This window comes from Cataglyphis hispanica, chromosome 14 (genome assembly GCF_021464435.1).
Source record: "Cataglyphis hispanica isolate Lineage 1 chromosome 14, ULB_Chis1_1.0, whole genome shotgun sequence".
Taxonomy (NCBI): domain Eukaryota; kingdom Metazoa; phylum Arthropoda; class Insecta; order Hymenoptera; family Formicidae; genus Cataglyphis; species Cataglyphis hispanica.
Window position 1 is genome coordinate 1670663 of NC_065967.1, and position 27503 is coordinate 1698165.

The 27503-nt window shown below is 31.0% G+C and overlaps 2 protein-coding genes across 2 annotated transcripts; both read right to left on the reverse strand.

Annotated features, from left to right (window-relative positions):
• Positions 1–4169: 4169 nt before the first annotated feature.
• Positions 4170–11201, reverse strand: LOC126854577 (glutamyl aminopeptidase-like). Its single transcript, XM_050601466.1, has 15 exons — positions 10890–11201; positions 9947–10240; positions 8258–8720; positions 7959–8106; positions 7589–7862; positions 7342–7512; positions 7167–7264; positions 6954–7088; positions 6484–6860; positions 6309–6394; positions 5815–5939; positions 5439–5651; positions 5111–5348; positions 4903–5035; positions 4170–4811 (listed from the first exon to the last, which is right to left on the reverse strand). The coding sequence occupies exons 2-15, from the start codon at positions 10161–10163 to the stop codon at positions 4424–4426; spliced, it is 3066 nt and encodes a 1021-aa protein (XP_050457423.1). The 5' UTR covers positions 10164–10240; positions 10890–11201; the 3' UTR covers positions 4170–4423.
• A 2328-nt stretch (positions 11202–13529) lies between these two features.
• LOC126854405 (acyl-CoA Delta-9 desaturase-like) lies at positions 13530–25877 on the reverse strand. The gene is made up of 7 exons (XM_050601089.1): positions 25711–25877; positions 18291–18559; positions 17919–18049; positions 17484–17689; positions 17177–17359; positions 16675–17067; positions 13530–15973 (listed from the first exon to the last, which is right to left on the reverse strand). The coding sequence occupies exons 2-6, from the start codon at positions 18544–18546 to the stop codon at positions 16701–16703; spliced, it is 1143 nt and encodes a 380-aa protein (XP_050457046.1). The 5' UTR covers positions 18547–18559; positions 25711–25877; the 3' UTR covers positions 13530–15973; positions 16675–16700.
• Between the last annotated feature and the right edge of the window lie 1626 nt (positions 25878–27503).

The window sequence follows — 27503 nt, forward strand, 5'->3', positions numbered from 1 at the left end:
AAAAATTGAACCTTCTCTTTTAGATTAAAATAAGTGTTAAGTAGACGTAAAAAATTTCATCGTAGTTTCGTCAAACAAGTTTGAGGAAAGCCACTCGTAAAAATCGAAGAAATACGAGTATGGCATATTCCGCCGATGCAAATTTTATTCGCTCATTTTACGCGACCCATCGCGTGCACTATCCAATTTTCCCATTCCTCCCGCGTTATTGTTCTTTTCTTCACTCTGAATGACATATCCATGTGGACTTCTTTCGTGATTCCATCTTTATGTATTTCCACTACTAAAAACGACACTCAATCCGTGGAAGAACGAATGGAACTAACTCTCCCTCTCTGCATACACTGAATAGAAACTACTCACTTAGAAGGATCACCCAGAAGGATCGACAAAACTTTTTATAGGAATAGAATTTTACATTTTTTTCTCCTTTTTTTTTTGCATAGACACAGACATATTGATTTTATCGATAAATTGTAATCTAAGAAACAAGTTATAAAATTCTTTTTGCTTTTATGATGATTTTAGTAGAATCGATCAGTTTAAAGAATCAGTAAAACGAATGCAAAAATAAAATTTTATGTATAAATTATATTAATGGTTAATATGTATATAAAAAAGAGAGATAATTATATATTAAAATTATTATAGGCAATATAATTTTATATAATTTTTTTTATAATTACTAATTTCACTCTCAATAAACCGAAGAAATGCTAAATAGAACTCCTATTTTATGTAAATGTTTTTAATCAAACCCAAATAGGATCATTAAAAAGAAAAAAAAAATTAAAAAATTTACATACCGTAACGTGAATATAATCGGCTTTTTGCTAAAGTTTTTAAAGTTACTTAACGACAATTCCAGACGGTGCAAAAAAATTGTTTGTCGATAATTCTTCAAAGTCTGACAGCATTTGAAACTTTCTTTCCTGTGAATGCTGTATCTTTTTTTTATTGTGCTATGTCAAACAAAAATTTCAGTATTGATGATTTTAAATTACATATTTTCTACATAATATTTTGCATAATTTTGATAGGATAATTATAAGATATATATATATATATATATATATATATATATATATATATATCAAGATTGTTCTTGGTCAAAGAAATCATGAAAAATAATCTTTTAATTTACTGTGATAAACGCGTAAATAAAAAAAAAAAAGGAAAAATGATGAAAAAGAAAAAATTGATAATGAATTTAGAGAATGGACTTATATATCTTATCGTGTATAAGTAAATATATATATACATCATGCGTGCACTTTTACTGAATTTGTAAAACTGTATTTCCAATTAACAGAACTCTTTACACACTGCAAACTGGGTAATTGCAATTTATTCGAGTGAAAGGTGCGTTTGAGTGGATATATTCGCGACACCTTTCTTAGAAGCGACCGAATCGTCTGTTTCATGATTTTATTTAATGCTTCCCATATTGATTCGAGCTTTTATTCTATGCAAATGGTCTTTTTAAAATTTTTTATTGTTGCGATTATATATTGTATATCGTTATATTAATAATGTGACACGTGTAATGTTTCTTTCATCATCTTATTAAGAAAGTTTGATCGAAGCTTCACCGAGTAGAGATCACGAGAATTTTTCTTGCGTAGCTCGAAGCAAAATGCCCCACGAGAATTTCGTAGAGCTTTGTAGCGAAACATTATTGTTTTATAAAGAAGCTATGTATTTTTTCTATTATATACGTTTATTATATATAGGCAGCTTAAAATTATTTAAATTCAAGAAAGAAATGTCAAGAGAAAAAAATCCATAAAGTTTGCTCCGCTTATTCATTCTGTCGCGCGTTTAATTTTGCATAATCGTTAACAGATTGAGTCTCGATGTCTTCGCATTTCTTTTTTAAATCTCAAGTATTTCTTTCGTAATCTGAAACAAGGGGGAAAAATCGATAAGATTTTATTCAATTTTCCATAACGGTAAAGGGACGATTATCTCATGTATCAGTCATGTAATCACTCTCGTTCCCCTAAATAAAGTTGTCAAACGTTTGAGGGACAATATATACCAGCATATTCTCTAGAAAAGATCTCTTCTCTGGAAGATTTCCTGACCACAACGCTAACTTTTACGATCGCCAAATCCTTCGAAGGTCACTAAGATTATCCGGCCGATGGGGGTTGTATCAGCATGTTCGTGTCCTTCTTTTCTGTTGATCGTTTGCGATTTATTCTATAGAAAACAATCAAAGTATTGCTCGTGGATTGTCGAGAGAAAGTAATGTCGCAATGTCGCCAATTTTTAAATTCGTACGAAATGAACTTGAGTAAGTCGAGCGAAATCCACGGTATAGTATGACATCAAACGACTGTGACCCGATTAAAAAATGAATGTGTCGAAGGACGTCAGCGACGTTAGAGAATCGCGAATACACGCATTCGTGAATCGGGAACAGAGAAGAGTCAGTGCATCAGCAAAGATTCCACTCGGAATAAAGAAAGTTCGCGAGATTGCGAGTTGAGTAAAACGAGAGATTAACCGGGACAATAGTTTCGCGAGCGGAATAAAATATATGTATAAGGGAGGAAAATCTCCATCTTTTCACCAAGTTTTCTTTTTCTGTTACTGACAAACTCTTTCGCGTGAAATGTAGAGAAAAGAATATTGTATAGTGACATTAATTGCTCTTGATGGTGAGAGACGAGTTCTTCTTGTCTCGCTATTTTTCTTTTTTTGTGCGCTTATCACGATCTTTGAACGTCGGTCTACTAAATTCAACCCCTGTGGTGCCTCGATCATAATTACAAGTACATGACGCACGAAACCGTTTGAAGGGCACGTAATAGCGACGTCAATGAAAAAGAAGATATGAGTCAAGTGCCACGTATAGAGCTAGCGTACGATTAGATTATATAAGTTGTTATACTAAAGTTTTAACACATTGTAGCTCAATCGTGTCTGGACATACACGTATACATTAATCGAAGTGAAGCTATTTCAGAATACGTGTATTTGTGATACGCTTGAGATTCTCCATAGAATACTCCCATTTGCAAAATTGCACGATTTATTAAATTTTGCTTTAAAAGTGAAAAAACTGTTTTATTAAGATGTTATGGATCTTTTGGAAGTGAATTCGATGTGTTAGGCCCGAAATTTACTAATCGGATGAACGATTTCTTCTCCATGAGAAACGAAACCGCGCTTTCATCAATCGTTGTCTTTCAATTTTTGGCCAAAAAAAATTTTTATCCGGTATATCGTTTTCGAGCATAAAAATAAACTGAAATGACGAGATAAATTTTTTTGTGAATTAAAAATTGTAATTCTTTGCGCGCATAATCACATAAATAAAAAATATTTTTTCCGTAATATATTATTCCAATTAAAAATTATTGTATTATAGAATGGAACTGCAAAATGTTAATTAATTGCTTAACCAGCAGCTTTTGCCAAACGTCAGCATTTGCAAAATGTATTTCTCCATATGTCATATTGAATCTATGTACAATGTGGTTGGAATCTGTTTCTGTTTTATGTCTCGGATGTGCGCATTTCATTCCGTTGGAATTGAAAAACCGCATTTTTTTATAGTATAAATAAAACAGAAAATCATATCTGTATAATTTTTCGTCACATCTATCACGGTAAATCATTGTATTTTGCAAAAATACTTTTACCGTTGCCAAATATCCGTTATTTTGTAAAATTAATATATTATTTACGCGCATAAAAGTAAACTGAAATGACAATGTGACAAATGACAATGAATAAGAAAATTTTTTGGCGAATAAAAAATTGTACTTCCTCGCGTATAATTCGACTATATAAAGCTACACAAATATTTGAGAAAAATCCTGATGTAAAAACCATAAATCTTCGATTTTATACTATATTAAAGATTTTTTGAAAATAGTCAAGATATTAAAAATAAGCTGTGATCACAAAGTATTTGCGCGTGTGTTATATCACTTATAATAATTAAGATTCTTGCAATCTAAATCATTCTATTTATGACAATAATCGGTCAATCAATATACATTAAATCAATTATACATATATATACAGAATTCAATATAATCGATCTTATAATGTATTTGATCTTCAGGAATTTTCATGTGCGATAGTTTACGGGTCAATTCACAAGATCTAAAACTTAGGAAAGGAAAATGACTAATTAATGATATAAGAAAGAATTATGTTTAAAGAAAGTAAAATGTTTATAGAAAGTTGTATGTATATTTTTGAGTACAGTTTTTATTTTTATATAAACATATTGCATAAAAAGCTTCGCACTTAACGTAAATTGATGTTTTTGTTTAACGTAGCCATACTACCATGATAATCGAAAAAAGTTCATACGCACGATAATACTAAACTTCAAATATTTCTTCTTTCAAAATATTATCTCGCATATTGAGATATTCTTTTAGTGCTTTTATTTACATATTCATAAAAATAATTTTCCTTTAGTCATAGCATCATCATACCATTTAGTGATTGCCGGGGAAATTTTAGAAAGCCACTTAATATTCCATGAGACTGTGTCGAGAGCTTTGGTGCGACTGCTCGCACCGGCCCCGGCTTCAGGATATTGTTTAAAGAAATCCTCCATCTCATTCAATTTGGTACTTGTGACAAAAGATTTTGTAATAGCTGGAATAAGTTGACCGAGATATCGATCATTCAATGTGTATCTGTTCACTAGCCATTCCCATTTTTCGCGCACCCAATCCCATACTAATGATGTACCATCAGGATTTTCGGAAATCATAATTAAACAACTCAAGAAATCTTGAGTACGAACATTTTCCTCATTAGAAGCTAAGTTGATATATCTAATGAAAAAAAGCATAACGTGATTTTAATCATAATATGATTTTGAATAAAAAAAGATAGTAGATATAGTAAATTTATCAATATACTAACTCTTTTAAGATTTCAATACTTTTTACGCCTGCTAATCCTTTCATTATTTTATTTTTCTCAATAGGATCGGTCTCGTCTTTGAAATATTGAAACATCACATACCACTCATCTTCTCTCGAAACATAGCGCATACCTAACAAAAAATTTGCGTTCCAATTAAGGTTTTTTGATAATTAAATATAAATGATTTTAATTATGCTAAACTAACCATAATAATAAACCAATTCGCGAATGTCAGGATGTGGAATTTTCCTTAAAGTAAGCCAATCCATAAATATGCGTCCAGCTTCTTTCAGGCATTCTTTGTGCTCCAAGGCACATGCAAAATCGAGTACTGTTGTACGTACTTCCTTATCAATTGAGAACGGCCCGGCATCTTCTACGGTATCTTTGACGGTCCAAGTCACATCCTTGTAAATATTATCGAGCAGTTTTAGCCCAAAAATCTGAAAATGTATTATACATATGTACATATATACATATATGTAAAAATAATTTTCGTATCGCAATAAGTAATACTTTAACTGATATATTGCCTGCAAATTATATTTAGTTTCCGTATCAGAAGATCTAGACAAGATATATATTGATAATATATGCGAAGTTGCAATTGCCCATGGAATAGCATGATATTCTTGGGAAAGCAAATACCAAGTTATGGTCAACGCGTTAGCAATATATTTGCTGTTAGCTGTTGCTAAGCTATAAAGATCATCCAAAATATTTGCTCGGTCTGCTATCGACAATCTCTGAAATAGAAAAAAAGAAAAATAATATAAAATACAATAAGAAACATTCAAGGAAGTTAATTGAAAAAGTAGTTATGAAGATAACGCAAAATACTATATATATATGACATACAAGTTATCTTCTCATGCTTATAATATATTAAATGACAAAGTAAATAGTTACTGTATGGTGAAATCGAAGCAGATTTTTAAGTGTTTTCCATTCATCTCCATAATTAACTCGATAATAACCAACTTGATTCACATTAAGTTTTATCCATTTGGTATGTTCATCAACATTGATCTCGACTGGAAAATATTAAATTATATAGAAAAAGAGATAGAAAAATAAACAAACAGATAAAAAATTTTATATTGTTGGAAGTAATATTTCTTGTAAAACAAAGAGTAAATCAAAATTAAGTGATTGACATGATTGAATACAAAATTAAAAAATAAAATTATAATTTTAATAAGAAAAGAAAAAATTAATAAAAATTATAAATCTTTAAAGTTTTAATATTTAATATTTTATAAAATTATTGTAAACCACAAAAAAACGGAAGAATAAAAAAAAATAATCTCAATTATTTATGTAATTTAATATCAAAGGTATAGGAAAAGAAAAAGAAATAAAGCATATTTTATAATGTAAATTATAATAACCAGTATTTGTACCTGTCTGCACATCCTTATTAAACCATATAAGAGTGGGTTGAGCCATTCTGTTTGTGATGTAAGTGATAGGCACAGTCCAACAATATCTATAAGCAGAAAAAAAAGTGTTGTAATATTATACATTTTTAAATGATTTAATAAGTTTCTTCTATTATTTCGAAATAAAATAACTCACGAATCATCATTAGGCGGATCATCATCAGGCAAATCATTATCAGACGGATTATCTTTAGGCAGATTATCTTTAGGCGGATTATCTTCAGGCGGATCATAATTAGAGCGAATATTTGGACGCACTAAAAATCGTTTTTGATATAATATAAATTTATTATTGATTTTTTTGACAATAATAATAGGGTAGCTTTCTTGTCGCATCCAAGAATCCATTATAGCTGTTATGTTCAATTTGTTTCCAACCGCGTCTTGCAGAATGTTAAAGAGATCTGCCGTTTCCGCATTTAGATAGGCATATTTATTCAAATATGTACTAATAGCATTATAAAAAACATCAGGTCCAATAAAGTTCTCCATCATGCGAATTATAGCTGCTCCCTAAAGTGAGCAATAATTTGAGTAAAAATTAATATATATAGAAAATAAATGACAAATATAAAATCATTATTAAGCAATATATTATAATCATACTTTTTTATAAGAAATTTCATCAAAAATTGATGTTATCTCGTCTGGACTTTCAACATTTTGAATTAAAGGATGAGAGCTCAATTTTGCATCTAAGGTCATCGCTTTATGCATTATATTTATAATAAATTTCTCCATCTGAAAAGAGTTTATTTATGAATAATTATTTTGAAATATTTATTTATGTCAATATTTGATTATTATTAAAAGACTAACATATTTCTGATTTGGTAAAATCTCATTTGCACTCTTATATGACATAAATGTAGCAAAACCTTCATTAAGCCATAAATCATTCCACCAGGATAAGGTAACTAAAAAAAAAAAATATATATATTTTTTTTAAACTTCTAGGTCATTATTGATTGATATTGTATGGGCAAATATTTACCAAGATTTCCAAACCACATATGAGCCAATTCATGACAGATTACATTAACAACATCATGTTTATCAAGAATGGAATTATTATTATCATCATAAAGAAGTTTTGCTTCTCTGTAAGTTACTAAACCCCAGTTTTCCATAGCTCCGGATGTAAAATCAGGGATAGCAACCATATCTATACAATGAATACAGAGAAAGAATAATTTTAAAAAATAAAATATTTTCTTAAATCTTCTGTATTATATGCTTACCAAGTTTTGGTAATGGGTAATCTATTTCAAATAACTTTATATAATATTCTATCGCTTTTACACCAATATGCAGAGGAAATTGTCTCTTTTCCTTTGCTTGAAGTTTTGTGCTATAAACACTAACTGGAAATTCTCGACCATTTAATCCTTTTGCCATCATTGTCGATTTAACCATATCACTGACAATAAAACAAGCTAAATATGTTGACATGGGTACAGTTTGAGCAAAGGTTGTTGTCTTTAAATCCTTTTCTGGCTTATGTAGATCCACACTCTAAAATAAAAAAATAATTTCTCGATAAGAATTACTTAAAATAATTTTTCTTTCGCAAGCACTATCAATTAATATTGCTTTAAAAAATTTACATACCTCTATATTCATATTAGATAAAGACCCATAAGAATTTTCCATAGGACAAACCAATTTTATTGAAAATTCTGCCTTAAAATTAGGTTCATCAAAACATGGGAAAGCTTGTCTAGCATAAGTTGGCTCAAATTTTGTAGTAGCAATATAACTATCCATTAAAATATATACAAAAAACATTATAATTATAATCAACATTCTGTCATATCTCAGTAAAAAATAGAAACTAATTAAATTAACTGCAATGTATGTGTATAATTATTGATATAATAACAAGTATTATCTATTAATAACAATATTACCCGATTTGTTTTTCTGGTCGCCTTTCTCGTCGACTCATAGTTTCTATTTTCCAGAGTGTTTCTTCGTCATAATATTGATACTTGCTGGAATAGAATCCAACTATTTTATTTTTAAGACTTCCATCAAATTCTAAGCTCAAGTTATACAATCCTGATTTAAATTCATTTTCAGTTGATATCACAAAAATTTCATATTTTGTGGGATCGCTAATGGAAGAGATTTTAATTTCATAGTCTTCTTCTAGACCATAAGTTATCAATTTTGCAGATGTAATATTAAGGCCCTTCTGATGAAGAGCTATGGTTCTTCTATCATCAAGGACATCAATAAGGATAGTCACTTTTCCAGAAAATGTGTCCTCTTTAAGTATTGGATGCAACAAGAGATCATAATGTATAGGCTTGACTTCTTTTGGTAATCTAAAGCTTTCGTTATCGGTCATTGCTGTATGCTTGCTTGAATCTAAAAATAGAGTTGGTTTCTTTTATATTATCCTTAGATATATATATATATATATATATATATATATATATATATATATAATATATATTATACAGATAAATGTGTTAATGCATAATCTATAAATAAAGCGGTTATGATGAATTGTTGTGATATGATATTTATGACAGATATTTATGCAAGATTTAATGCACTAATTATCATGTAAAATAACGAGCTGTCATATGCAAAGCGTTTTATCGCGCGCGATAAATTTCAGTTGATCAGATCAGCTGTTCGCAAAATTGAAGCGCCGCTACGATTGCAGTCCGTTACTTGTTTAAATTTAAATAACTATATGTGTTTAATCAGTAAAATTTAACATTAAATTTCGTTGCTATAACGAAAGACTACTTGACACTGTAAATGTAATCTTATAAAAGTTTATGTATCAAATATTTATCTGTAATGTATACAACAGAACTCTAACCGATAGAATAATTCAAACAGGCAATTTTGTTTATAAACTCTTCTAAAGAATTATTCTAGCAATGTCAAATAATTATATCAACAAAAGTATATTTGGAAACAAATTCAAAATAGCTCTATAGAAACGTATTACAAAAATTCTTAATGCAATGGATTTATATGATCTATTATATTTTCTTAAAATTATGTGCCCCGAATATAGGTAAAAAAAAATCGCGTGCAGATAAGATTTATTTATTTTTAAAAAAGAGAAATATCGAGAAAAATAGATTAATCTATCCATCGCTGTGAAAAACTAGCAATGACTTGTTTGTCTCAAAGACCTCTAAAGGTCATGGTACGTAAAAAAAGTTTTGGTCGTATCCATAAGGCCGTTTGACTGTTTGAATTGGTCAATTTGCTTACGCCCTTATGATTATGACTAAACTTTTTCGTGTGTTATGGCCTCAACGAAACCTAAAATATATAGGGAAAAAGAATTATTTCGCTGTACAAAATAGCATCCGAGAAACAATTGAAAGCAGCTATAAGTTCAAGATTTTTAACTTTAGCGCCAAACGATCTCGTGATTCTCACGAGAATCAGCTGATCATTAATTGCATACGCCCAAGTTGTGCAAGATATCTTTGTTGAACGCGCTACGATCGTAGAGAGCAGTTACTATAGTTGCTCGAATGGAGCAAATTTGAAACACATGTAACATCACAAGTGGAATGTATTGTAAATTACATATCGCGCTAAAAAATTCTTTATATCCTCACCGAATTGATAACTCGTCGCCTCAACAGCCTGGTTCAGCAGAACGACCAATGTCGCTAAGCAGATGCAGATTAAACTCAGTACGAAGCAGGCGCCGCAGGCGAAGCACAGGAGTATGGAAGCAGTGTTTTTACCACGAAATGATGTCGATGTCGACGATATCGCGTCAGGTCGATGCGCGCTCCCCCTCGACCGCGTCTTGACTTTGTTTTTGTCCATTGGGTAACACGCGATGAGGGATGCCGCGTAATTTAACTGCAGCAGTTCACCAAACGTCAGATAAACAGCTTTTTAAGCTACAAACGAATTATTAATGGTAAAAAATACAATTAAAATATCTGTCAAAGATTATAGAAACAAAACTGTAGAAACAAAAGAAGGAAAAATAATCGCAGAAGTTTTAAATTGGTAATGTTGCGGCTTGAAAAGATTCGTAAAAGGTTTTTTAAAGTGACAAGAATATATTGTTTTTTTTCTTATTTTAAATAAAATAAATATTTTATGTGCTTGTTTTCTCTCTAGCTATGTGAAGTATATATTTGAAGTATTTGCTCTCGGAGATTCTTTATTCGATTCTGCTTCAAAAATAATCATTGATTATTATGCAGATTAAAGGTTTAATCATTTTTATTATTTGTTTACAATATCAATTTACTTTAATTTTGAATAAAATTGAAGAAACAGAGAGAAAGAGAAAGAGAAACAAAGGGAGAGAGAGAGAGAGAGAAATACAATTTACATTTACTAAATTTAAAATTTTTTATTATATTTTTATCATGAGATTAAACATTTTCACGAAGCTTAAACCTCTTGTTAAGGAACGTAACATTTACACACATGCGTATTTCATAAATTTTATAATACTTTTTCGACTTATTAAACACGAAGTAATTATCGTTGATTTTAATCGACTCATGCGCAATAAATAAAACATAAAACTTTTACCTAAATACTCTCAAAGAATCAGGCGATATATATGCAATAATTAAGCAGTATTAAACTGTACTAGTAGCAAAACAGATCGTATCTTCACATTACGATGTAAAACCAGCAATTATGATGCGAAGTTCGTTCCGTTTACTTGCATTTTCTCGGCTTCGTGATATAACTTCTTCCACTTTCGCCTTCACTTCATCGATGCGAAAAAATTCACTTTGGCATAACGATTATCGTGCGAAACCGGGGAAAAAATATCATTTTTTCAATCGCAACTGTTCTTATCACTATGTTCTGCGCGTCTGAAAAATGTCACATCCGTCCAAGAGTTTTGCGATCTGTCTGATCAATAGGCAAACTACTTTCAATATATCTATCGACTTTCACTTTTTTTATCCTTCGGTGTAATACCACTTTTGAAGTAGTCAAGGTAATCATGCAACCTAATTTTGCCACTGATGTTGTACTTTTTAATTCACGGATTAATAATTAGAAACGTGGTACGAGAAGATAATAACGATATATTGATACATTAGTCTACGCAACTTTTCACTATTTTATCTTTCTCAATTATCATTGATTATTCAATAAATTGTTTTGCAAATTATTATTTTTAATAGAGATACGCAAAACTTTTTTTTGTCGAGACAACGTCAGAATGTTCGAAATGTGATTTCGATTATCTTCTTACGCTTTTCTTTTACGATCCATTTTTAAAAAGATGCTAATGCTAATTTAGCAGTTGCCTTATTAGAAGAAGATACGATCTTATTAATGGACAATGTCTCTTCTCGAAAGATTTTTATTCATCCTTGCGATCTAGCTCACATGTCTCTCTTGGAGATCTTCCAAGTTCTAACGATCTCAAAAATTTTCCGGTTGAAAATAAAAACGGAAAATATTTGTAAAGGAATATCTCCTCTCCTTTTTTCCTTGAATTATGATATACGATTATTTTTTCTCATACGTTTTTTTCTTATTCGCTATTCACTTCGTATAAGTTTCCTTGCTGCACTGTAAAGCACAACCGAGGATATTCTTGAAACAAGAGATTTGCGAAGTTTTGTAGAAATGTGTCTCAGTTAAAAATTTATCATCCCATTTCTCTTCCGGATCTCTTCGTCGTACGATCACCCGATAGAAACTACGCATCTAACCGCTGTGATGTAAGCACACGACAGCCGATTTTATTACGAATATCGTTCTTAATTGAACATGACACATCGTGACACGACCGACTTGCATTCAAATTCGCGAGCAATTGAATCGAATTAGCCATCGCGTATGTACATGTTCATTAACATTCGCCAAAATTGATGTAATTAGCGATCCCCGGCTGCGAGATGGATAAGTGGAGCGCACCCACACTATATTTTCGATAACTTAATAAGACGCCTGATTCATTCATATTATCATATAATGACGTTAAAAAATAAATATATGAATGAAATTATATACATATAATTCTCTCTCTTTCTCTGCATCGAATATTAAAAAAGAATTACGGCAGAATAAAATTTTCAAATTTTTAATACAAATATTTTACATGGCAAAATAAATTTTTAATTAAACGTTACGCCAATTTTAAATGCCAGTAAAATAAAAAAATATTTTATACAATTTCTAAATATTAGATATCTACGCAAACCTTGTCGAATCATAAGCATAAAAGTAGCTTCAGGAAGTTATCGCATTATTATTGATAATTATGTAATTATGGCGACTTGAGATAATTGCGATTTCTCAATCAAGGTGATTTGTTTTCTCGTCACCTGCGCCGTTGGACGCAGTGTATATAAACCTACATTTACCTACCTTTATATCTTATAAAGGTAAATCTTTACAATAGGTTCTCGCGTAGAGAGAGTTGCGAAAATATAAACGACTTGTTACGTACATCCGGCGAAAACCATTGCGGGGATCGTAAAACATTCACGGCAAACTTTCGGTAAACGATTGTCGATTTTACCTTGTCGAAGCTGCACACACGCGGGAATGTTATCGCGAACTACAAACATTGCAATGCACGATCGAGCGATTCCAAGTGGTATGCAGCGAGCACAGGTGCATGAAAAATCTAGAAAGAACAAAAATTTCGCAATTCGAAGTTACATAAACGAGTGCGAAATGTCGCAAAGGTGCGAGACACATTCTAAGAATCTTCGCGATTAAATAAAGCAATTATTAGCACTGTACGAAGGATATATACACACGATCTTTAAAGATAAAAATTGCAATATCGTTACTTTATTATCTCCGCAAAATGCGCCACAAAATCTGAGTAATAAGTAATTAAATCATCATAAACGAAATTAATAAATCTATTGATCTACACATTCGCGCTCACACACACATATAGACACTGTAATATAATAATTATATCTATGGAGCAGATCTGCCCAACCCATAGATCGCGATATTATAATTAGCTTAATATGTTTGTATCGGAAAGTCAATCATACTTTATTAAAGGTTGGGCAGACTTGCTAATATAAAATATATGTATATGTATGTATATATATATGTATGTATACATATATGTATGTATATATATATATATATATATATATATATATATATGTATATACATGACCATGTGACAAAAGTGACGTGACAAGTAGTATCAATTTGATTTATCAAAAATTGGTATATCAATAACAATAATTTATTTATATATTATAAATACAATGTGTATAAATATATCGATATTGTCTTAGCAAAATCTACGTGAAACAAATAATTACAACGAAGTGTCGTTCATTTTAACGCGACTTATCTCATATAATATTATATAAGTCAGACCTTATCTTTTATTTCTTTTTATAAACTATGCTTTTAAAACTTATAAGACACTATCGGTCCGTGTTAGAAAAGAAAAACGATTCGTAACAAAAGTGCCAATTGTGCTATTCTCTTGAAATTGATATTATTTAAGATAGAAAACCTTGTGGCTTCTCGCAGGGATCTCGCACTTGAATCAGCTATCAATCTATGAATTTATCGAACAGTCGTCTCTCAATCGTAGGGAAGAATTCTAAGTCATCACAGATATAAGTACAATAGATACATATGCGCACAAGTTTACTAGTACAATAACAATACAAAATTCATGTATAGATTCGGACAAATTATTTACGACGTCGATTTGCGAAAGAGTTTCGCGGGAATATAAATCAGAAGTAATAAAAACAGCCGTGCATATAAAGATTAATATAAGGCAGAATAAATTTTGAATTTTTGGCAAACTCAAAATTCTTATTTAATTCTTAATCGGAAAATTATACGATTCTTTCGACAAACGTCATTACAAATATACAGATTCGTAAATATCTACGTGATCACTTGAGTATTAAAAAGACTCGTTTGTGCGAGATTTTTTTTTATAATGATCTTTGTATAATGATTTTTGTGACACTCGTAACACTTGGTCTATTAAACCTGTTTATGCTCGTTTTCCTCGTTCGTTATTACAATCACTATGATAAAACGATGCGGAGATTTTAATTGCGTGTCACGCAATTGGCATTATGCGCTCGAACAATGCACTTTCGTAACGATCGCTTTGCGAAATCGCTACTCGAGGCCGCGCTATCGGACGCAAACCCTGCACATGACGATTATTTACGAAAGACAGGCAAAATTCGGGTCCGCGTCGCGCGATCTCTCTTTCTCGGATCGTTCCTGAATTAATTACATAAGTATAATATACAGCGGTCTGATTATCATCGTATCATCTATAGAATTGATTATATCAAAGCTAATCGATTGCTAATCGCCGATTTCTAATGCATCTCTGTATCATGTGCGACATGAAAATAGTTTTGCGCAATTATGACTGGAATATTACTACGATATTAATATATATTATCATAATATTTATAAATATGACAATGCCAAATAATATTTAAATTGGTAGCGCTATAATACTAGAAAGAATGTATATTTTGTGCTATAATCAAGAATGAAATAAATTTAGAACTTATATACAATATCTTTTTTGAATGCATTTTTCTAAAGCATATTTTTTACGTTACGAATTTATTTCACACTTTTGTAATATTAAATTAGCTTTAATTGTTATTAATTGTGATACATTCGTTAGAAAAATAGCGATCGGTGTCACGGTATCACGATAGCGAAAGTGATATGATACCACATGAAATTTTTATCGCCATCATGTTGAAAGAAATCAGAGGTCAATTAAAACACGATATGAATGTTTAATAGTTTGCCGCTTGTACCTACAAAATTAATGTGTGAGCTATTTTTCTACTCATCTACGTGATCAACAGTCGTTAAAACTTGAGATTGTTGTCTCTCATATATTTATGAATTTCTTATCTTAATAATTTCCGCTTTTAATGAAGCGTAATAAATATTGATTTTCGCGTCCCCATTATCGATTAACTTTAGGCTCTCTATTAAACTATATTACTCGATATTACAACAGTGTTAAAAATTGATTACGATTACGCTTTTTTGTGTTATAGTTATTAAAGAATTGACCATGAGATTTTGAAACAGTCTCGATACAAACTAATATGACCTAAAGTCAGTCATTCAGAAGGCCACAAATGAATTTGATTTCTAGGTACATAATGATTGTATGAAATGCCGGCACATTAATTCGGATCGCCGGTCGATTATTTTGGGCGACTAGCTTGTATTAGACTGATTATAAGCATCTCTCGCCTTATATATATTATTCTTGAGTGGATGCAACTGATGTGTGATAATATATAGAATATTCATTTGCATTTTATTGATGTATTCTTTGATTAATTTGAAATATATTTTTCCTTGGCGAAGAAATATTTTTTGATTTTTTATTATTTTTTGATCTTTTTTTTAAGAAAAAAGCAAGTCTTCAAAATGTTTAGTCAAATAATATATAAATAAAAAATAACTCTGTAAATTTGGTCAGAATCTTTAATAATCTTCAGTAATTGTCTTTTCTCGTGAAACTTTAATTGATTTTTTAACAAAGTCAAGCTTTTTTAAGAGAATATTATTTTAAAATGATATAGAAGACGCTTTCTGTGATCATAAATCCTCGATTGAATACACTGGGTCGATCCTCAGGTCCGATCGGTCTGAGAAAAAGTCGAGCTTTAAGATTTATTTCTGTTTCCTCATTTGTTGTAGTTAATCAAATTTGCGACATTTTTCAATGGCCGATTTGAAAAGAGGAACGACGTAACAACATATGAATAATATTATATAATAAATATTAATTGACATCGTTAAAACGATTGATCACTCTTCTCTGGGTAATTATTATTATATCTGGGTGATTATTTTTTTTTTATGTAGCTATAATTTTCTTGGAATTTTACAACAAACGTATTCGATAACAAACTATCTTGATACACCTAGTTTTTTAAGTATTTGTAAGTTAATTAAGTACAAATTTGCTTAAAAAAAATTGTTTTTAAAATCAGTTCTCACGTAAACATATTTCATAATGCAAAAGTAATATACGTCAAAATTACGTCATTACATTACGACATGTAAGATGAAATGATACTCAATTAAAATCGCAATTTGGAATAATTATTAAATACGTATAAAGTAAAATTATATAGTATATTTTTCTGTCTAATATGCTTTAAAAAAGTTTTGCATCACATTGTGTCACAAAAAATGTGATATTTTCATCGGTTGCGTAATTTGCACGAGAGTTGATCGAAAAGAAATAATATAATTTTGTTGTCATTGTTGTCATGTCATCAATTTTCAGCATCATCCATCGGCGATATATTTCATGAAATAATCTACATATTCTATACAGTACCGGCTCGATATCGGAAGAACTGGATTTCAGTCGCCTTGATTGATTATCTGGGCCTTTTGCATATCTTCAGCAGCCATATCAGTATCGCCCCAGCCCCATATAGCATCATCGTGCGTATGATGTTGCGTATTGTGATGGTCGGTCGTTCGCTCATATTTCGAACCATCGCCCGTTTTGGCAGCGCGTTTCTGTATTATAGCATGATTTACGGTCTTCAAATCGTACGCCCAGCCGATCCAGGAGAAGAAATCGATAAAGGCAGTGGTGAAGTTGGTGCGATAATTGCCCAGCTCAGCGGCCTTATAATCCCACGGGAAAACATGATGGTAATTGTGCCAACCTTCACCGAGGGCGCCGATGCCGACGCTGTAACTGTCGGTGGGGCTGATGGTGCTATGAAAAAAAAAATAAATAAATAAATAAATAAAAACAGCGTGAACATGCGTTTCCATCTCTGTATATAGCATTATCAATCATATATCGGATTTTCGATAATGCTTACTTGTCATACGGTTTCATGCCCCAAATATGAGCCGCAGAATTCACAAGCCAGGTCAGGTGCAGCGACAACGTGTATCTGAAGAGGGTGGCGTACCACGCGAACATGGGTTTCTCGTTCCAAAAGTGGCACGGCACCCAGGTGGGTAGCAGGAAGCAGAAAAGCGGCATCAGGATAATATACAATCTGTAAAATGTAAACTTGTTCCATGATGCCGGACAATGATCTAATTATAAAAGCTCGATATACATATATTTCATTAATTAATTTTCTCAAAAACAATGCCTTCTTTAATGATGAATTATCGTACCTACGTTGCCATACGACGACGGCGTCCTTCTCGAGATCGCTCATGTCGATTGTAGCACCCTTTTTAATAACGTCCGGATGCTTGCGAACCAAAAGCCAACCCATGTGCGAGAAAAAGAAACCCCTCTGCGCGTTATGCGGATCGGCATCCGTATCTGTGAATTTATGGTGAACTCTGTGATCCCTCACCCATTCGTAAATGTGATTCTGCGAAATGTAATTAAGTAACAATCTCTTAAATAATTTTTCTTTTATTAAATGCTATTTAATTTAATTATTTTTATTACATTTCTCTATTAAACGCTTTGCCGATAAAAACAATATTTTTTTTTTTTTTAATTTTGGGTACGATATATATTTAAACATTAGGATAATAATCAATGTTTTTAATAGGCATATAAATAAATTTGTTTAATGATATTGCCGGAAAATTTACCTGAAAAGCTATGGTCTGTAAAATCATAAGAATGACTCTCATTGGCCATTTTGCTTTATAAGACCGATGGGCCCACAATCTGTGAGCACCTCCTGTAACACCAACAGCAGCGAAAACTGCGACTATGACAACTGAAAAAAAATTAATTAACTTTAATTTAACTATACAAGATCATGAAATTTTTCAAAAGTAACAAGCAACTCGCAATTATTATTATTATTTTTTATTATAATTACATAACACTAATCTATCATTTTTTTTTGCTCTATTTTTTATTCTAAATATTTTTGAAAATTAGTTGATTGTAATTAAAAAAAATTAATTAAGTAGATATCTTAAAAGGTGTATCTTAAAGGTATAAATAGTACATACTCCAAAGAAATGTGTAAAATTTGGCAGCCACTGTTAAAATATACAGTCCATAAAGTGCACCGCAATGAAGATAAAGGAAAGCTATCACATTTCTCCAAACGATCTTCCATTTATATTTGGGCGGCGAGTTTTGTGTGTTTTGCAGCGGCACTTTTTGCGTTATCGTTTTTCCTGACGCATTTTTTTTCTGCGATACGTCTTGCTGGGAAGCTTCGAGGAATAAAGTCGCTGAGCTACCGAATAAATTCGGCGCCATGTTGTTGAAATATCTGTAATGGATATTTATCGTTGTAAAATGGAAAAAAAAGATATTCTTTTGTGTCATTTTATGATACGTTAAAATATGCGCGATTTTTTATTAATGTGTTAAAACAAAAAATTATTACTCGTACAGTGTTAATTTCATTGATTAATTTATACAAACAATAACCGGAATATCAGCGAAATATCAATACCGGTATAAGCTTGAAAATTATTCCGGTTATTTCGGACATTCCGCTTTAGCTTCTTCGTTTTTTGTTGCCACATATACGTGCAAAATAACGGGACGGTATTTCCATTGTCATGTCGCACCATTAGTCAAAGATTAACGGCTCTTTGATGGCTTTCGACGAGCACACGTGTAACGATCTCGTTACGGCTTTCCAGGATAATATGTGCGGTTAATGTGCCATGTACATACGCGTGGAAAAGAGAATTTTTTTTTTTTAAACTTCGAGCGCTTCGACTTTCGACACATCGAAGGAGCGTCCGTGGTCTGTCTCGTGAGAATGACATTTCTGAATTGTACACGAAGTGGAGTGCGGTCGAGAACAGAACACGACAGTGACGGCCCTTGGCGATGAAGAAGCGCTACGCGATTGTTGCACCAGAGCAGTCTGGTAATCATCAGTTACATTACATTAGCGCGAGCAATTTTATTGCGGTTTAGCGGGAAACGGATTTTCATTTTATGAGAAACGCTTTCCATTTTCCGTAGAAATGTCATGATCAATCATTAAAAGAAAATTGTGAATCTATTCATCTTGAATATTGCGTTTCAAAACGCGTCGTAAGATTTAAAGATTCAACCAATGATATTGGCATCACCTATTTACCGAGCAATTTTTATAAAGCTACTATTATAAGCCGCAAATTAACGAAATATTGCAGCAAATATAAGATTCTTAATCTCATGGAAACAGCGAAAACGAGCTTCGATGCTTGGTCGGATACTTTTATACTAATTAATTGTAGCAGCGAGAAAGTTCCAATAAGATGCTTCGAAATTTAAAGTATGTTCCGAACTAAACGCGCTTTCATGTTTTTGCCGCGTTTTATGGCTAATTACGCACGAAATCGCCATCCTTTCCGCTCCCCTGCGACCCTGACGACGTGAAGACGACGCGAGTTATGTAGGTGCCCCACTTCTAAATTCCTTTCTTTCGATAGCCGCGTTCTCTCGTTGAGAGTCTACATAACGAAACTTGATTCGCGATGAACGTTCGTATCAAGAAGTCTGCGTGCAAAAAATTTAATCATCGCATTAATTGATGATAAACGTCAACATATATGCCCCACATATGTGTATTGTACATCTGATAAATTTGTCTATAATTATTTTAACACTTCCTGGAATTTATCTGTAATTTATATGGCATTATTGATTAGATCGAAAGTGTGTTATGGGTCATCTATCGAGAATTGTTACTCTTCCTTGAAGCATTTTCAATAATGAACTGGCATCTTTTATTTTTTTCGAAATATCTATCTACGATAGATGATGTAGTTTAAAGTTTTTCCTAAACTGTTGTGAGAGAAAAAAATGAAGCCTCTATAATGGAATTAAACAGAATTTATATTGTAAAATATTAAAATTACAAAATTACTTTCGCTATCATTCGCGATTGAGTTCTGCATTATTGTCATCAAGTATCATTCTGACAATTCATAGAATTATTAAAGATATCTGTAAATCTTTTGTTTACTTATGCATATAATATCCTTCTCTTGATGATATAATGAACAATGAAAATGTACATTTTCACAATTTTTTCATATTTCTTAAGATAGCTGCGCTAGTAAATGATTTGTACACTATTATCAGTTTTATAAAAGAGATAGGGGAGAACATATGAGAATATATTATATTACATTATTATATATTATATTTTCTACATAACCGCAGATATTAATATAAATATAAAAGTCTAAATACCATCATGTTGAAAATATTTATGTATATTTCTCTTAAAGAATTACCTATAATGTATAATAACAACGTCAACTGTTAATCATTGCAGACATTCGAGACAAAAATGCAACATAATATGAGCGAATGGTTGACTGACGCCAATGTAACGTGTCCAGATAATGTAGGTTGATGCATTATTTCCAAAGAAACTTATGTTCTTTTTTATAACAATATATCATAAATTCTTAGTTAACTATCCCATTTAAGATGGTAATGTAGCTATATATAGGAGGCTTTCAAACTCCACAAAACTATCAAAGAGAAAGGCACATAATTAGTATTAGAATATTAGTGTATACCTTTGGATCTCTAAATAAAAAAATCAGATACTTAGAATAGATTAAAAGAAATTTATCAGCCACTCGTGATAATCATCTGTCATACAAACTTATAAAGCAAGGAATATATTTAAAATAGCAAAAAACTACAATTATTATTCTCTTGATTGCATTTGCTATATGTGTTAATTAGTTCAATAGACGTGTTTATTGCTTGCTATCGTCTTTGATTTATATGATATATTCAATTTTGCTTTTCAATTTATCATTGGTAAATGTCATTTTCACTGTTCTTCTTTGACTCAAAGAGAAAAGATCGTGCTGAAGGGAAGTTAATTATGGATTGACTATAAGTCAGTAGTACAGCTATCTCCTCGTTTTCTCAACAATATCGTTACTATGCAAACGATAAAAGACGAATAATCTTCGTGAGAGCGCTATCAAAGACATATGGTTTCTGATCTTATACGATTTGAAATCTCGTGATGAAGACAACACTCGTCGCAAAAAATAGACGCGATTAAATTATATTAAATATTTTATAAAGATGCTATTACGAATTTAAAATGCATTCTAAAATAAAACAGCTCGTATTTTTTCATTATATATATATATATATATATATATATATATATATATATATATATATATATTTTACTTTATAAACATATATGAAAACAAATAAGAATAAATCCTCTATAAATAGATAAATTTTGAAGTGAAATCATTTTGAATTTTTTCAGGTGCCTCTAGTCAAATATAGAATATTACATCTGTAATGAATATATTTTTAAAAAAACTCGAAATTAATAATAAACGTTTAATAATCATATAAAATGAATATTTTGAATTAATTTACATGCTACATGCTTCTAGAAAGCTACCTGAAAGATATATTTATCTCTCTTATGACTTCATGACATGCCGAACTTTATGCATTTACGGTGCGTTTCTCTTAGGCTAAGCACGGAAGAGTGCCGGAGATCATCTAGTAAAAGTGCTCGCGGCGGCATGCCTTCGAAACGGTACATGATGTAGTTGAATAGCGCACGTTTGAGATGCGGAGAAAGGGGACCAGCGGACGAGGGATGTTGGTGAAACGAGGAAGAGCACATAAGTAATGACGGCGCGCGCAAACAGGAACAGGTTCTTCGGAAAGCAGGCCAATGGCGACTTTGAGGTCATTGCCAATCGTGGATCGAAATTCCTATTCACATTTGACGAGTCATCCAACCCGAGATCACGTAGCACTTTACATTTTCGGTTACAGACCGAACCGAGCCTATCGTAATTTATAAAAGAAGTAACGTACGAACAATTGTTGTACGCGAACAATACGCGAAAGAAATGGAAAACGCGAACGCGCGCCTATTTCTTTGAATTTCGATCGATCGAAAAGATATCAGAATTTTATAAAAATAAAAAAAAAAAATAACAAAAAATAAACAAAAATAACCAAATAAAAAGTCAAAAATGATAAACCGATAATTGCCGAGCAATCAGAAATTTAAAATATAAAAAGTGATTTTCTTATCAAACATTTAGATGTTATTGATTATTAATAATGCATTGAATGGGTTTTTAAATTGAGGATGAATCGAATGCTCAGCAATGGTTTAAAAAAAGAAGAAAGAGAGATTGTTAAAGAGAAGCGTGGCCTACTAATCTCATGGCACATGGTGTCTTCTCTCGAGATTAAACGTATGCTGCTACACGCAGCATCGTTTAACTATCGTACAAGTTATCTTTAAGACGCGTCCATTCGATTTATACAACGTAAAGTCTCGGAAAAATTTTATTTTACATTTTCGATTTATTTTTTCACGAGAAATCATTTTTTTATTTGTGGTATATTTTTCGACTCGCTCATATAACACATCGAAACTTTATACCTGCATTCAACATAGTTATTGTTCTTTGTATACAAAATAATAATCCACACGGACATAATTTCGAAAACAGAAGTCTTCGAGGAATAACAGAGAATTTTCTCATTGTTTCTTCTAACAGTCTTTTATGTCCTTCGTCATACATAACACGATTACGAGACTGCAAATTGCGTAAAGCGATGCGCGTGAAAATCACAGAACGAAGTCAGTACAATTGCATTTCGAATATATCTTTGCGGTTTAGCTCATTCACTTTATCAACAAATTCAAACTGTCATTCATAAATCATTCTTTTGCAGCACTTCTCTCGATATTGGGTTACATTAAAAAAAAAAAAATATTGCATTCGAAAATTAATTGCAATTACTTTAAATAATTACACTTTATTCTCAAATTAATAGAGACTAGGATAATATAAATGCACGAAGAATACGATAAAAATTAACATCATATCTCTAATGCGTTAGTTTTCGCCATACGATGAACGATAATTTATTTTCCTTTTATATCAGTATTTTATTTTTGTAACGTTACCTTTCTTTCTCCATTTCCTCATAATTTTACTTTTAGTTGTACGGATTGCATACAAACGAAACTCGAGCACGTGTTGCAATGTAATTACGTTGCAGCGAAATTGCTCTCTCTCTTTCTCTACTCGCGTAAACCGCTCTGCCGCTTTAATCCTTAACTGTCGCATTTTGCATTTTCTTATGTGTCGTCCCGAAACTATACTGCGCTAATTGTACACAAAAATTTGTTAACAAGGTTATTCTATTTAATAAAAAGTCATTGCATCTGTCAAAAAATATGAAATCACAATATCGAATAAAAATTTGTATAAACTTTTTCTCAGAAACTCTGATAAAGACACATTGCTGTTGCATATTATGGGTGATAAGTTTAATAATTTAACAGAGAGAGTAATAAGCAAAAGAGAGAGAAAGAGAAATGTGCGTGTGTTGCATAAATTAAAAATTTTTTATTATACAAATATAAGATTTTTTATATGCTTCTGTTTTTTGCTTGTCAAAATTATAAATGTCTGAGCAATTTGACCGATATAAGAAATTTGATATTCACAAATACGCATTTTATGCCCCTATGTAATAAAGATATTAATTTATTCGATCAAAAATACTAAGAGAACATGCATAGCAAAATGTTTCAATGTTTCTATAATTAATTATGTTATACATATTTATTATGTCCATTAAAAGTTTTTAGAAAATTCTACTCCATTCTGATAAGCAGGATCGTCCTGTATCATACAGGAGATAGATGTGTTGCATAAATTTAAAAATCCTTTATTATAGAAAAATATATAATTCTTTATGCGCCTATTTTTTTTTCGACACATTGAACATCCGAGTTAAAGCCGAGCAAACTAATGTAAGAAGTTTGATGCTCATAATTATGTATGCTATCCTTCCGCGCGTAACGGGCCTTGAATATGAATAAAATAACGAATAAGGACGAAACACATGAAGAATGTCAACCTGTACAGTGAAATATTTCGCCGTTCACGTGACTACAATTATGTTATACAGCATGTATTGTGCTTATTAAGAGAGTCTTTATTCTAGATTCGATCCCGCACTGATAAGCAGGACAATAGTTCTGTATGTCGTACATGATATATATATATATATATATATATATATATATATATATATATATATATTTGTTGGCGCAACAAATGGGAGAATTTCAAATATCAGTGAAGAAAAGAAAAGATTTGAATTCTTCTCTAGATTTAATCGAAAAAATGCGAAAAAGAAAAAAGATTACCCGTTATATATACACATGCTTACACAGAGCATCCTAAAATTACTCGCGATAGTCTTATAGATTCTTTGACCGATTTTGAAATCCGCCCGTCGATATCTGTCAACAAAAATGTCGAGCCGCATACAAAGTAAATTTGCAAAGTCAACATTTGAAGAAGATTCGAACTAAGAAATTTCAAACAAAATTAAGATTAAGTAAAAACAGAACTTGAATTAATTAAACTTTAGGAGGAAAGATAGATAACAATTTTTTTTTTATCAATTTAACAAAAAAAATTTTTAACAGATTTTCTTTTATTTGAAAATTACTTGCGAGCTTGTATAACGTAAAAAAATGCGATATAAATAATGATCACGCTTTTGTCGCGTTATATGATTTTTCGATTCCAAAAATTGTTGGGAGTTTTAATTTTTTAGGAAGAAAATCTTCGCGCTCCGCATCTTTATGAAATTACAATCACGTGATAAGAGATATAATCGATACGTGATAAGAGATATAATACATTGAAAATAATCAGGCATTTTGAGTATCAATTTGTGTCACAACGAGGAATTGCTCGACGAGTAGTTGTCGTGTACTTAAATGAAAGATTTTCTAGTTTTTTATCTGAAGAATATCCGTTACTCGTCCATTTGGAAGGTAACGAATGGAACAAATGTTTTTTTTCTCTTTTTTTCTTTTCTTTTCTTTTCTCTCTCTTTCTTCTCTCTTAAAACTGCAGTGTTATTAATAATCAGTAATAAGAACTTTATTTTAAATATATTCATGTCAGAGAAGTAATATAGAAAAAATGTCGAAGAGAGATTTTACCATAAAATTTATGATCAATTATGTTTGTGTCAATACGTTATCATAAACGATAATATTTTTGTGATATAAAACTGTGCGGTTCTTTTCTTTTCTTTATTTTTCATTATTCTTTATTTTTATTTCTTTTTATTGTCATATCACAAAATTTAGTATATGCACATATTATAAAAAATATTATTTTACAATTAAATAATTAAATTAGCATTTTGCGTTTAGATTTTGAAGAGGCACATCTCAATGTATAAATTTTATCCATAGCAACCAATTCGCCGCCAACTATCCAAAATTTGTGTACTGCTCATATCTCCTTGTTTAAGACGGTAATTATATTTATAAATGTAATGCATTATGTCACGCATTAGGTCACGTATTATAAATCTAAAAAATCAAAAATGCTGGCGATAATAAATCAAGCAACTTACGAACAACGGGCGAATGTGTACCAGATCGCAGCTTACTTTCCGCAAGGATCACGATAGCAAGTTGGATATTGGACACGGAGACTTGCGACGGTTCTTTCCTGAATGGAGGATCCGATCTGGTAGCGAGTTCACTACGAAATACCGAGATGTTGGAGCGTATGTCCCACTTATCAGCTTCGCGCCGTCTCGCGTAAAACGACAGCCGTCAACGAAACTTCCCCTTCCCTCTACCCTTTGTTCGTGGCAATTGTCCTAAAAAAGGATGATGATCCCCCTCCCCTACGGCTCTCACGTGAAGAGCAAGCAGCTACGGTGGAAGTGTCAAAAATTAAAATCATAACGCAATTCGCTTTTTCAAAATCAACAATTGGATCGATAGAATATATTTATATCCCTCATTTTTATGCTCTGAATTCATTATTCAGAATTAATGCTATATTGTGCTTTGCAAATCAATTGCAATTTGCCAATCGACAATTGGATTATATGCAAATCAGCAGTTTGCAAGCAGCGGATGTCTATCTTAATTATGTAATTTTTTAATTTTGATTTTCTCTGCGACTTACGTATTTTCCAGAGCATTATTCATTAAAAAAAAAAACTTATTGAGCTAATTTTATTTATAAAAATGTTTACAAAATTATCTTTTTGTAAAGGGTTTAATTTTTATAATAGAATTATTCAGCTTTTGTAAATTCAATAATAAATCTGTGCAAAATTATTTTTATTGATTCCTAAAGATTCCATACGGATTTTCGTGCGTGTATTTTTACTTCGAAACTCGACGGAAGCAAATGTCGTATCATTTCAAAATTAAACAAAAATTAAAGTTACATTAAAACGGAAAAATTAATAACATGCTATATAAATAAGAATTAAGATGTAATGACCGATATTATAATTCAGATCGAGAATGAAAGCTGTATTTTGCGGTCTCCTTCTCCGCTGATGGAGAAGAAATCTCGGCGGAGAAATATTGAAAATTCAGACTGAAAACTTTTTGTTATATGCTCCGATATTTTGCATGCGGGATTTTCTTTACACAATTTTATAATTTATTTCCGCTTAATATATAAAATCTGACATAACATTTGTTGTTAAAGTCAAATTTCAAATTAAAGTTAATAATGCAATAAACTGCAACAACAAATGTTGTGTATGTCGAGTTTTAAAATTTTAATTTAATTTTAATTTAATCTTTATTTTAATTAAATTTTAATAAATAATTTTAATTAAATTTTAATTTAATCTTTATATGTTTATATTCATGCTAAAGATGGACTAAAAAATAGTCCAAAATGTACATTTTTTAATACGCATTTGTTAATAAAATTTTACAATAATAAGTTTGCGTACTAATATCGATGCCTTGGCTCTAATGCTGCCAATTTTTCTATTTTATATATTTGTCCTAGAAGCCAATTGCTGTTATGATTAAAATTAAATATGTCTTAGATGATTACGTATTTATGCGAGATACGTAATTACATGGTATGCAAAGTTATCATTAACTAAAATTAAAAGAATATTAAATTTACAATTCAAATGATAAAATTAAAATAATAATTAATTTTTTGCAAACATAATGTAATATATACAGTATAAAAATTTTACATAAAGCTATTAAAAATGTTAAGCTATACAAGAAAATATTATATCAATGGATCTAATAGTAAAAAATATGATAATTAGCATTTTGTTAGATCATGAATCGTCTTTTTGTGCGTCATTCTTTTTTTCGTTGCGCGGAAAAGAGTCACTCCGATAAGACATTTGCGATGTTAAAATTATCA

Excerpts from the sequence above, each read along its gene's own strand:
- LOC126854577 (XM_050601466.1), bottom strand. The coding sequence starts at position 10,163 with ATGGACAAAAACAAAGTCAAGACGCGGTCGAGGGGGAGCGCGCATCGA. Across the intron at positions 8,721-9,946 it reads GGCGACGAGTTATCAATTCG|ATTCAAGCAAGCATACAGCA; the intron begins GTGAGGATATAA and ends CTCTATTTTTAG. Across the intron at positions 5,652-5,814 it reads TGCTTCGATTTCACCATACA|AGATTGTCGATAGCAGACCG; the intron begins GTAACTATTTAC and ends TTTCTATTTCAG.
- LOC126854405 (XM_050601089.1), bottom strand. The coding sequence starts at position 18,546 with ATGGCGCCGAATTTATTCGGTAGCTCAGCGACTTTATTCCTCGAAGCT. Across the intron at positions 18,050-18,290 it reads ATTTTACACATTTCTTTGGA|TTGTCATAGTCGCAGTTTTC; the intron begins GTATGTACTATT and ends ATTTTTTTTCAG. Across the intron at positions 17,690-17,918 it reads TACAGACCATAGCTTTTCAG|AATCACATTTACGAATGGGT; the intron begins GTAAATTTTCCG and ends TACATTTCGCAG.